A 13581-nucleotide genomic window follows, 5' to 3' on the forward strand; every position below is an offset into this window, starting at 1 on the left:
AGAGCACTCCCTGATACCCCGGTGCTCGCAGGGCGACATGCCTGTGATTGATGGCCCCCATGGACATGGGGCATCCTGGCGACGGCAGCGAATCCTGCAGCCCAGGCATCTTGGTAGGCCTGTCGGGGTCGAAGGTATATCGTCTGATGCTCGGGCATACAGAGCATCTGTCACCTGCCGGATGCACCTGTGGGCGGATGACTGCAAGATGCCACACAAATCCCCGCTCGAGTCCTGAAATGACCTGGTGGCTCAGATGTTTAGGGCTGCAGTGACCTTCACGGCCACTGGGAGCAGGTGTCCTCCTCCTTCAGGTTATCCATTTTGGTAGGAATAATAGCAAACGGGATTATTATTTAAATGATAAAATATTAAAACATGTCGCTGTGCAGAGAGACCTGGGTGCGCTAGTGCATGAGTCGCAAAAAGTTGGTTTCCAGGTGCAACAGGTGATTAAGAAGGCAAATGGAGTTTTGTTCCTCATTGCTAGAACAAGAACATAGAACATAGAACATTACAGCGCAGTACAGGCCATTCGGCCCTCGATGTTGTGCCCACCTGTGAAACCACTCTAAAGCCCACCTACACTATTCCCTTATCATACATATGTCTAACCAATGACCATTTGAATGCCCTTAATGTTGGCGAATCCATTACTGTTGCAGGCAGGGCATTCCACGCCCTTACTACTCTCTGAGTAAAGAACCTACCTCTGACATCTGTCCTATATCTATCTCCCCTCAATTTAAAGCTATGTCCCCCCGTGCTAGACATCACCATCCGAGGAAAAAGACTCTCACTGTCCACCCTATCTAATCCTCTGATCATCTTGTATGCCTCAATTATGTCACCTCTTAACCTTCTTCTCTCTAACGAAAACAGCCTCAAGTCCCTCAGCCTTTCCTCATAAGATCTTCCCTCCATACCAGGCAACATTCTGGTAAATCTCCTCTGCACCTTTTCCAATGCTTCCACATCCTTCCTTTAATGCGGCGACCAGAATTGCACGCAATACTCCAAATGCGGCTGCACCAGAGTTTTGTACAGCTGCAACATGACCTCATGGCTCCGAAACTCAATCCCTCTACCAATAAAAGCTAACACAGCGTACGCCTTCTTAACAACCCTCTCAACCTGGGTGGCAACTTTCAGGGATCTATGTACATATATGTAGAGGGATGGAGTTTAAGACTAGGGAGGTTATGCTGCAATTGTGTAAGGTGTTAGTGAGGCCACACCTGGAGTATTGTGTTCAGATTTGGTCTCCTTACCTGAGAAAGGATGTACTGGCGCTGGAGGGTGTGCAGAGGAGATTCACTAGGTTAATCCCAGAGCTGAAGTGGTTGGATTATGAGGAGAGGGTGAGTAGACTGGGACTGTACTCGTTGGAATTTAGAAGGATGCGGGGGGGATCTTATAGAAACATATAAAATTATGAAGGGAATGGATAGAATAGATGCAGGCAGGTTGTTTCCACTGGTGGGTGAAAGCAGAACTAGGGGGCATAGCCTCAAAATAAGGGGAAATAGATTTAGGACTGAGCTTAGGAGGAACTTCTTCACCCAAAGGGTTGTGAATCTATGAAATTCCTTGTCCAGTGAAGCAGTTGAGGTTCCTTCATTAAATGTTTTTTTAAGATAAAGATAAATCGTTTTTTGAAGAATAAAGGGATTAAGGGTTATGGTGTTCGGGCCGGAAAGTGGAGCAGAGTCCACAAAAGATCAGCCATGATCTCATTGAATGGTGGAGCAGGCTCGAGGGGCCAGATGGCCTACTCCTGCTACTAGTTCTTATGTTCTTATGTTCCTTTACGGGGGTGCCATGTGTGCAGGGATGTGGCACAGGTGCCGCACTGTTTCTCTGCTGAGACGTAGTCTGCTGTGGCATAAGATGCCCGTCAACTCATTGAATGACCAACAACACTATTACACCTTGGGCCGCCACTGGCCTCCCCCTCTGTGTCTGTCCTCAGCCTGATGGGCAGCTAGGTCTTCAGGGTGCGCGGCGACCCCCTGCACATGTGGTGCCACCTCCAGTTTGCATTGTCCCTGCTGCCTTCTGTGGTGTCTGCCCACCTCGGCTGCCACAGGCACAGCGAGGGCAGCCTCTGTGGTATTCACACCAGCAAACATCGCTTTATCTGGATGGAATTGGAGAAGGAGGGAGACCTACAGTCCGTTAGGGCTTCCATCCCGAGACCCTTAAATCCCCAAAGCCTCCCCCACCCTTACCATGACTGTCCTGCCTTCTCTAAGATTGCCATTCAGTGAGCCAGTTGTGCTTACTTACCTTGCTCTGTGCACTCACCCGGGCCACAACAGGAGATCTAGACCCCAGACCTCTGCTGGGAACATTAGGGAGGCTGTGCTCAGCTGCCCTCTGCTCATCCACACACTTACCTTTGGCCAAGTGAGAATGCGCAGTGGTGAAGTCTGCTGTTTAGTGTTTGATTGTTCGCAGCTGCTTTTATGGTGCTGACGCTCCTACAGTATAGGCACACTGTCCAGGCATCAAAGTTTGCTGGACATGCAGTGCTCTAATCATCCTCCGAGACATGGAACCTGTGCCTTCGAGGAGGCTCTTGAGAGTTCAAGAGTGTGTTTCAAATCCCTCATTTGAAATAGCCTTCAACTAGAGGCTGCTCACAGTCAAAGGGGGTGAAATTGACTTTGAGGAGAGAAGCCATAGCTGGGTTCTGTCCTGGAAGAGTTTGGTAGGACTCCATTACATTTCAATATGGCTTGTAAGCCTCGCAGGCAGAAAGCACCCCCCCCCCCCCCCGCCCCGCCCCCACCGGCCCAGGGGCGACCCCCGACCTGAAAGATTCCAGCTCCCCGAATAAACCCCAACCCCCTGAAGAGTCTCCCACCTTCCCAAGCACTGGGGCAGCAGCTCCGGTGCCCAGGAGCTGCATGCCAGTAAATGGAAAAGCCTACTCACCTCCTCACTTCTCAGTAACCATTGCACCAGTACCTCATTTTTGAAAAGGAGTACTAAACGGTGCCCACGTGACTTCCCGCTGGGGATTCGGGTAATTCCCGGGAGGCTACTGCATTCAACTTCAGCCTCGTTAATGAGATTGAAGTTAATACGTATTAGGGTGAATGATATTCTCGCCATTAAAAATGTTTTTTCCAATTAAGGAGCAATTTAGCTTGGCCAATCCACCTACCCTGCACATGTTTGGGTTTTGGGGGTGTGAGACCCATACAGACATGGGGAGAATGTGCAAACTCCACATGGACAGTGACCTCGGGCCAGGATTGAATCCGTGTCCTCGGCGCCGTGAGGCAGCAGTGCTAACGACTGCGCCACCGTGCCACCCATCCTCGTCATTTTTGGGTGAGATCCGAAACTCGCCATCGGGAGCGGGCTGGGTGAATTGCAAAATGGTTCGTGCCTGACGCAAATCTCGATTATCCCCCTCCCGCTATTCGCCCGGCGTGCCCTGATCCGCGCCGGGCTCAACATGGTCGCTGAATTGCACCCATTAGTTTTGAAAACTAATCACATCAAATGTTGAAATAAATTTAAACAAATTACAAGATTCACTAACACATACCAATTATCTGATGGCCACTGTTCCATATTGGTACGCAAAGGACTGAACGAGTATGGAAACCAGAAATCTGATCAGCCTAAATGAAAAAACAAAGAAGTTAATTTAAATGGTGTATTTCATATCAAAAGTCAGGCTTTAATCTTAATTGAGAACTGATTAAATTATTGCACAGTAGAAGTTATCAGACAACAAACCTTCTGAAGATATCAACTAAGCAGATTGGTATAGTGGGGCACTTAGTCAGAAACAATCCATGTACAAACTCAGGTAAAGTAAGTAAGCATAATGTAAGCAGGAATAATATTTAACTATTTCCATGTTCCATTACAATGAGTATAGAATTGCCCCTGCTGCTATAGTTAAATGTATTCCCCACATTTAATATATGCTATGAATTATGACTCTATTTGGTCAAACAGCAAATTATGGGACATTAATACAGTATTAGTTTGTTGCATATTCTATATTTAGAGGTTATTAAGTTGCAAAGTACCTAGATAATGAAAGACATTTATCGTTTTCAGGAACAACTATGTCAAGTAACTCAGTGATGTGCAATATTTATGATCCAATATGCGACTTTTTATGACATGTAAAAGTTTTGGGTATAGGGAGGAGTATATTATGAAAACTATAATATTGTCCAGGAAGTGTGCAGTATAGTTCAAAAATCTAATTTATTTTAATTCAGAATCCAAAAACAGGGCTTAAATTTTCTGAATCCTTTTGCATTTAAACTTGTCGATCAGTGGAATTTGTAACTATCCATTTGTGCATGGATACAGTTAACTAAAGCTCCAGATGTATGTCCTCTGTAACAGTAATCTGGGATTTCTACTTTCTAACCATTTATCTGAAGAGATTTTATAGAAGAGGTTTCATAGAATCACAACAGTGCAGGAGACGATTCGGCCCATCGAGCCTGCACCGACCCTCCAAAAAAGCACTGCCCAGCCCTATCCCCGCAACACCACCTAGCCTGCACATCTTTGGACTGTGGGGGGAAACCAGAGCACCCGCAGGAAACCCACACAGGCACGGGGAGAACCTCCAAACTCCACACAATCACCCAGGGTCAGAATCAAACCCGGGCTCCTGGCACTGTGAGGCAGCAGTGCTAACCACTGTGCCACCGTGCTGCAAGGAAAGCAAAAAACATTTTCTTAAAGAAAGTTGGTCAAACATTTGATAGTTTCAGTTGGTAAGGTCAGTGTATGGCTGAACGGTACTGAACAGAAGGTTCCATGTTCAATTTGCAGCTTGTGGGGAATTAGCTAATCTCATTGACCTCCATGTCCTCAAATAAAAATAAGTCAGACAGCTTTTCTGCTCCTGTTCACTTTCCAGTGGCCCCAGTTGTATACATGTCGATGAGAAGAGGATTAGGTTCAGCTTTGGTTTCCCCTCTCTACCTATAATTGAATGATCCATTTATGATGTCTGATTTCACACAAGCCGAGTGACCACTTTGCGAGGTATCAGATGGCATCAGCACCCATAGAACTATACCCCAACATGAATCACAACTTTCAGGGTGGGAAGAGAGAAAACTGAAGGAGCGTGTTTTTCAAAAATGAAACTGGAAAAGTGAAGTTAGTAAAGACCATCTGCGGGATTTTCTGTCGGTGCTCTGTCAGATGGGTATGAGGGATGGGCTGGTCTGGGCTGGCAAGAGTGGCAGTGTGGGGGGCAGAGGGAGGGGAATAGGTGGATGTTGTGGGTGTGCTGGGCTCCCTCCCACCGACCACCCCCACCACCATCAATGAGAGATTGAGAGATATCTGCCATTAACTAGTTCTGTAATGTTCATTGGGTAAGCAATAGACCGTAATAAATTATTTTTGTCTTTGGGGGTCTGGTGGGACTTTAGATTTTTGAAATAATGTTTGCTACCATCGTGTTTTGAGGCTTTAATTCCTCATTTCTACTGAGTCTTTTATTGCAGTAACATGCATCCTCATATATCTCCTAATTCTGATTAGGAACAACATTAATAGGAACTGGGGGCAAATCATCCATGAGTTCCCCCAGCTGCAGCCATGCATGGTGGCACAATGGTTAGCACTGCTGCCTCACAGCGCTAGGGACCCGGGTTCGGTTCCGACGTTGGGAAACTGTCTGGTTGGAGTTTTGCACTTTCTCCATGTGTCTGCGTGGGTTTCCTCTGGGCACTCCGGTTTCCTCCCATAGTCCAAAGATGTGCATTGGTCATGCTAAATTGCCCCTTAGGGTGGGGTTGCAGGAATAGGTCGGGGATTGGACCCAGGTAGTGTGGTCGTTCAACGTGTTGGTGCAGACTCAATGGACTGAATGGCCTCCTTCTGCACTGTAGGGATTCTCTAATTCAATGATGTCCTGCAGAAACTAAAAGGAAGTAATGGGCAGGAGGAATAATTTATTTTTAAAGAGATGATTTTTAAATTAACAAATATAGCTTGCCTTCCAATCTGAATGTGAGAGAAAATTGTGCTTTGTAATTACACACAATTACATTAAAGCAAGAACTATCTGCAAGACAGAAATTCCCACAGAAGAACTTAAACGGCAGAATTCAAGTCAACTGTGGCAGATCAGAAACATGTCTATGCACACATAGAAGCAGGTGTTTTGATATGTTACAGGCAAATAGAATTGACTTTAAACCCTTTCTGTAAAATATCCAAGTTAACGCTGTGAAGGATCAAAGCTCACTTCTAGAAAGACTTCCTCTTGATTCTGCTGAGATAGGCTTCTGAAATTAGTCAATTTAATATAATGGTACATGGAATTCGATATGAATAGATTTGAGTTCAGCATCTATTATGAGACTGTCCCACTAATGTCAGCCAGGTATTATTGTATCTTTTGGCTGATGAGCATTAAGTAGCCTGACTCTCATGATGAGGTATTTATTGACAATACTGGAAATACATTTGGTAGCTTCCTGCCTTTCATCAGCTCTTCTTTTTTGAGCGTTATAGAAATGAACACACAAAGGCTTTGTTCGGTAGTCTCAGTTCACATACAGGTTCATTTTTTATGTACTGGTGCAGGTTTCGGGCTATTTGGTGGGCATTATATTACAAGTTGAGTATCCTTCATCGGAAACCTTTGGGGCAGGATGAGTTTCAGTATTCAGATATTTTCGGATCCACCGTATATATGCTAGGCCTACTTACATTACAATACCATAAGCCTAGGCTAGCTATAGTCTACAAATACTCGGTTGTTTCTCCACCTGTCAATTCTCACACACCGTACCTGTTAACACTTACTCCATCTGTAATACAATATTACATTACTTTTTAAACATACAAATTAACTGTATATTCATTCAAAAAGCATTTGGTTTTTTGATATGTTGGGTTTTCGGATGGATAGTTAAAGGATATTCGACCTGTAGTTTGTGAGCCAAGGGGGTGTAAGCTAAATGTTGTAGACTGAGTGGAACAGTGGGATGGACACTGGCCTATTATTTCTAGGTATCATTTACTACCTTGGGTGGACGTAAAAGATCTTCATGTCACAATTCAAAGAAGATGGGGGAGTTCGCCTGGTGTCCCGGCCAATAGTTATCCCTCAACCAACAACGGCAACAGATATACAGTTTGTGAGACCTTGCAGGGCACAAATTGACTTCTGCGTTTCACTCCATTGACAGTCACTACCTTTCAAAAGTAGTTTACTGGCTGGAAAGCACATCGAAGGATCCTGAGGTCATGAAAAGTGTTATAAAATGCAAGTTCTTCTTTTTTCAGATTCAAATGCAGCCCAAGTTGATGGACGAGTCTTCTCTCTCCGCTAGCTGTAAAGATTTTGTACAGAATAAGTTTGGGCAATTTCAAGCCAGTTGCTTGTAATCTGGTGTTAATTGGCAGTCTCACTCAGATGCTACAGGATGGCAGATGTGAAACAGGAAAAATGCCACATTGATGCAGTAGAGGGTGCTCTTTTCAGCTTGAGGCTACAGTCGGTTGTTCGCATAATAAAGGAAGCTTTATTGTGCTACGATATATCTGACCGTGGATTGCTCGCTGGTGAAAGGCTGAAACTGAAGTGTTTCATTCTTCAGTGTAAACATTTCTCATCTTGAGGAGCACAAAAGATTGGGGGTTGCATGGGGGTTAGAAGTTCTAATTCGGTAGAATGTGCTGAGTGTTCTTCTGCTAATTTAGTTTAACTTTAATAATGAGATACATAGATGTTGGCCCAAACCACACAGCCTGCTATCCTTGTCATTGAAAAGATAGGAATACACTAGCAGGCTGCTTCATTTCAGGGCAAAAAATCTTCTGTTTAACCCAATAATATGCCAGTTGACAGTGAAAAGCTTTTGACATTGAGCATATGACTAAAGTTTTCATACCCATTATGTTCTTTACAATAATGTTTATTTTGAAGCATTGTAAAGGGATTTTAATGGGTTTCTTTATTCAAGTTTGTTTTCAAAATATTTTAGTCATATTTAAAAAAAACATGGTATGGAATTATCCCAGTGGACCTCTATTAATCCTGTGGCACTAAATTGACATCACGACTGTTACAACTTCAGATTATTTTACATTACAGGACTATGGATGTCAAGTTCTGCCCCTTATCGATTATACTCCTTCATTTAACCTGATATTCAGGTAAGCCACCCACAAAAATAAAGGTCTAGCAAATCTGAATTCAGGATGTGTCTTTGAATCTTTCTAAATACAGAACGGTTCTCCATCTGCTCACTGTAGCAATTGGTTCCCATGATTATAGAGTGGAGCATCAAGGAGATCAGCATCCAGCAGACATGTTGTAAAAGGGGACAGCACCTCACAGAAGTAACTCTCCTAAAACACGAGAATTTGTATAGTTATGTCATTTGAGAACTAGTTTGAAGGTTTACTCACTTCAGTGTCGAATCGTGGATCTTGATATGCATCACTGATGTTCACTGGAAGACCTGTTGAAGCTACAAGCTCAGCAATGCTGTTGTTAATTAGCCAATCCGAATATGATGTTTTTTCTATGCTGTCTTTAAAGCTTTTGAGAAACATAAAGGACACAATTACTTTAAACTCACAGCACACATCACTTAGTTTAAACTGTTGTACAGTTAAATTGGCCAAATTAGACAGATGTGCATTTAATCAACTAATTTTCTGAATACAAGCATATTACGACTAAACTTCAAAAGTACTTTTCGTCACCAAAGTGATGAATGGTGTCTCTGACAGTGCTACCAAGTATCACTGCTCACCAGTGCCAGCTTGCCGATGGTCAGTTTTCATCTTCCAACACCAATCATTTCCAGGCTTCATTACAGTCTTGGTCCAAACAGAGACCAATACCTTAGTCCAAAGAGAGCTGAATTCCAGAGATAAAGTGAGAGTGTCTGCCCTTGAGACATAGTCAGCATTTGGGTGAGCAGATCACCAAGGAGTTCTAGTAAAATTGAAGTCAAAGGGAATCAGTAGGGAAACTCTTCACTGGTTGGAGGCACACCTAGCACAAAGGAAGATTGTTATGGTTGGTAGCGACCAAGCATTTCAGCCCCAGGACATTGCTGTAGGAGTTCCTCAGGGAAGCATCCTGGGCTCTACCATGTCCAGCTGATTCAGCAATGGCATTCTCTCCAATATAAGGTCAAACAGTGCAAATATCCACTATTGATTGCAGTGTTCAGTTCCATTCGCCATTCCTCAGATAGGAAGAACTGCATGCTTATTCATAGCATCAGCTGGACAACATTCAGGCTTGAACAGATAAACAGCAAGTAATATTTGTTTCACTAAAGTGTCAAGCAAAGACCATCTCCAACAAGAGAGAGTCAACCACCTTGGCATTCAAAGACATTGTTCAAGATTCTCCATTTCAGTGTCTAAGGGTGTGATCCTCCGTCGGCCGACACTAGATTCGGGAAAGGCGATCGGGCGGAGAATCAGTCCTGACGCCAAAATCATGGTGGGCGCTGGGATCACACCAAATTGCAATTCTCTGGCACCTCGACAGCAGCGTCAATGCTTTCCACTCCGCATGTACAGTAAACGCCATTGACATATCATTAGTGGGTCTGACCTGGTATTCACTGGGGCATAGGCGATCCTCCGCCTCCGCCGGGGGTAATTCCCAATGGCGAGGTTCACTGGTGCTTTTAAAAATTGGGTAACAGGCACCATGGCTGATGAGGGAGAGAGAGAGAGGAGGGGAGATATGCAGAGGAGCCACCATGGGCTGCCAGTCATAGATGTTTACAGCATTGAAACAGGCCCTTCGGCCCAGCTTGTCCATGCCGCCCAGTTTCTATCACAAAGCTAGTCCCACTTGCCCACATTTGGCCCATATCCCTCTATACCCACCCTGCCCATGTAACTGTCTAACTGCTTTCTAAAAGACAAAATCATGCCCGCCTCTACCACTCCTCTGGCAGCCCGTTCCAGATGCTCACCACCCTCTATGTAAAGAAATTTCCCCTCTGGTCTCTTTTGTATCCCACCCTTCTCACCTTAAACCTATGTCCTCTAGTTCTCGACTCCTCTACCTTTGGGAAAAGATGTTGACTATCTACCTTATCTGTGCTCCTCATTATTTTATAGACCTCTATAAGATCACCCCAAAGCCACCTATGCTCCAGGGTAAAAATGTCCCAGCCTGTCCAGCCTTTCCTTATAACTCAAACCATCCTTGTAGATCTCTTCTGTACTCTTTCTCGTTTAACAATATCCTGGGTGAGCAGAACTGAACACCGAATTCCATATGCGGTCTTACTAATGTCTACAACTTCAACAAGACGTCCCAACTCCTGTATTCAATATTCTGACCGATAAAACCTAGTGTGGTAATGCCAGGTATTGCGGTACCTGAGAGGTGGATGACCATTGGTTAGACCCAGGAGTCTACCATTGGCTTATGTACATAGCTCCGCCCTGAGAGGCGGAGTATAAGAACCAATGCCGTCCCAGCAGCCTTCACTTTCTGTATCGAAGCTGCTGGGGAAGAGTTCTAGCAGATTAAAGCCTATTAGTTATGCCTCACCTTGTCTTGAGAGTAATTGATTGCGCATCAATTTAATCGGCTACACCTTCAGTTGAAAGGATGGATCTCCGTATCAAACCGGAGTGCCTTCAGCTCAGCCCCCACGCGGACAACTCTGCTGCTGTTTTCAAACATTGGCTGGCGTGCTTTAAGGGCTACCCCGACATGGCTGCCGACACCCCCCCCACGGAAGGACAAAAGATGCATCTCCTACGCTCACGGGTCAGCCCTGGGATCTACCCTCTTATCGAGGAGGCGGCGAATTATGCTGCCGCGATCGAGCTGCTAGAAGGACATTATGTCCGCCCTGTGAACCAGGTCTACGCTCGTCAGCTGCTGGCGACTAGGAGACAAAGCCCCAAGGAAACGTTCTACCGGGCGCTGCTGGTGCTGGGCCGAAACCGTGGCTGCCCGCCAGTTTTGGGGAACGAGCACACGGAACTTTTGATCAGGGATGCTTTCGTGGCAGGTATGACCTCCCCGATATCCGCCGAAGGCTCCTAGAAATGGACACTCTGGGACTTGCAGAGGCACGGGCCCTGGCGGGGTCCATGGACGTTGCATATAAAAACGCGCTGTCCTTTGCTCCCAATCGCGTGGCGGCCCCCTGGGCTGCGTGGCACCCCATAGCGGCAGCCCCTCAGACCTTTCTCCTGACCCCGCAGGCCTGCGCGGCGAGACGGCCCGCTAACGCCGCCGGACACCACTGTTTCTTCTGCGGGCAGGTGAATCATCCCCGCCCGCGCTGCCCGGCCCACACTGCCACCTGCAAAGGGTGCGGCAGGAGGGGCCACTATGTGCGGGTCTGCCAGTGCCGTGCTGTGGCCACGGTCTCCAGCGACTATCGCAACCCCCCTTTCAGGCCCGACCGCCCAGCGCTCACCGCCACCCCCCTATCCTAAGGCCACGTGCGATCCACGGGAGTGGCCATTTTGCCCCCCGGACACCACGCTGGACGGGTGGGCGCCGCCATTTTGTCGCTCGCCGCCGCCATCTTCTTCATCCCCGGACACCATGTGCGACCCATGGGTGATGCCATCTTGGATGGGGCCCCAGGCCCAACAGCACAGCCGACTACATGCTGCCCGACCAGAACTCTCCATTACTTCAGCTGGCCTCAGTGACTCTGGGCCAGAGTCGGGCCCGGACGCTTGCGAAAGCTACAACGACGATCTCCATCAATGGCCACGTGACGTCGTGCCTGAGTGACTCTGGGAGCACGGAAAGCTTTGTTCACCCTGACACGGTAAGGCGCTGTTCTCTTGTCACCCATTCCGTAAATCAAAGGATCTCCCTGGCCTTCGGGTCACACGCGGTGGAGATAAAGGGGTTCTGCCTCGCGAACCTCACTGTCCAAGGCAGGGAATTCCACACTTTCCGCCTGTACGTCCTGCCGCACCTCTGCACAGCCACCCTCCCTGGGCTGGATTTCCAGTGCCATCTGCAAAGCCTGACTTTTCAATTCGGCGGCCCTATACCCCCCCTTACTGTCTGCGGCCTCGCGACCCTTAAGGTCGACCCGCCTTCCCTGTTTGCGAACCTCACCCCAGATGGCAAACCCGTCGCCACCAGGAGCAGACGGTACAGTGCCCAGGACCGGACCTTCATTAGGTCGGAGGTCCAGAGGCTGCTGAGGGAAGGGGTCATCGAAGCAAGCAACAGTCCCTTTAGAGTACAAGTAGTGGTGGTAAAGACCGGGGAGAAACATAGGATGGTCATTGACTACAGTCAGACCATCAACAGGTTTACGCAGCTGGATGCGCACCCTCTCCCCCGTACAGCCGACCTGGTGAACAGGATCGCGCAATACAAGGTTTTCTCCACGGTGGATCTCAAGTCTGCCTACCACCAGCTACCCCTCTGTAATGGTGACCGCCAGTACACTGCCTTTGAAGCAGGCGGGCGGCTCTATCACTTTTTAAGGGTTCCCTTCGGTGTCACGAATGGGGTCTCGGTCTTCCAGCGAGAGATGGACCGAATGCTTGACCGGTACGGCTTACACGCAACGTTCCCGTATCTGGATAACGTCACCATCTGCGGCCATGACCAGCAGGACCACGACACCAACCTCCGCAAATTTCTCCAGACCGCGAAAATCCTTAATCTGACATACAATAAGGATAAATTGTTGCTCTTATTAGCCTTAGTTTTATTAGCTCTAATCTGTCACTTTTGCTCACGAGTCGCCAGGTATCTTTCTGATACCGCCACGTGGTTCAAGTCCAAGTAATGATTAATAATGCAGCACACCGCTTAATAAAAGTTACATCAACGATCATTTATTATATACAGCAATAAATACTTATACAATAATCCTACTTCTAGACTACTACCTACCACTAAAGGCCAACACTTAACTTTGGTGATGGCCCACCAGGTCAGGGAAACGAATGGTCTATCGAATTGGGTCTGGCCTGCGGGATTCAAAAAGGCTGGTACGAGTCGATAGTCTGGAGCACCTATCTGGTAGCGATCGCTGGAGTAAAACTTACTTGTTTCTTTTGTCGAAGGGTCTCAAAGGTTGCGAGCAGGAGAAGAAGGGTCGATCTGAACTTGGCCCCTATTTTTATAGTCCCTAGGGGCTTCCCGCCTCTCGGGGCGGACCTTGACCCTGGTTCCAAGTGATTGGACTTGGTCCCAATCACTTGGTTCGATATGCTCCAATAACGGGGCGATTCCTTGATCGGGGGGATGGTCGTCCACCTTTCTTTGTCTCAGCCCCTGCTGGCGCCGAAAGGTCTGGATCGGCTTTGTGTTGCTAATGTGTAGCAATTGTTCCCGGGGATGGCTGCTTACTATGCAGATGGCTGGGTTGTTGTGATGTTAATGGCTGCAGGTATCGGTCTGGGCCGACTTCCCCAGAGCCGAATACACTGTTTTGCCTGCAGCTGTCCGTTTGAGTCCTGTTGGCTGATTTTCCCATCAGCCTCTTTCGTTCACCATTTTAGATCGGGGTTTGACCATTCTAATCGGGAATCAGCCATTTTCGGTGGCTACATTCCCTCCTTGCGATCCTAACGCGAAGCGTG

The 13581-nt window shown here is 47.1% G+C and overlaps 1 protein-coding gene across 2 annotated transcripts in view; it reads right to left on the reverse strand.

Annotated features, from left to right (window-relative positions):
* The window catches only part of pde11a (phosphodiesterase 11a), a 706589-nt gene that overhangs the window by 309824 nt on the left and 383184 nt on the right, over nt 1-13581 (reverse strand). For both annotated transcript variants that reach the window (XM_072477086.1, XM_072477077.1), the window contains 2 exons: nt 8428-8560; nt 3563-3638 (listed from right to left, as the gene is read on the reverse strand). In XM_072477086.1, coding sequence (XP_072333187.1) covers nt 3563-3638; nt 8428-8560 — 209 coding nt within the window. The remainder of the gene's footprint in view (nt 1-3562; nt 3639-8427; nt 8561-13581) is intronic.

The sequence above is a fragment of the Scyliorhinus torazame genome, chromosome 2 (genome assembly GCF_047496885.1).
Source record: "Scyliorhinus torazame isolate Kashiwa2021f chromosome 2, sScyTor2.1, whole genome shotgun sequence".
Taxonomy (NCBI): domain Eukaryota; kingdom Metazoa; phylum Chordata; class Chondrichthyes; order Carcharhiniformes; family Scyliorhinidae; genus Scyliorhinus; species Scyliorhinus torazame.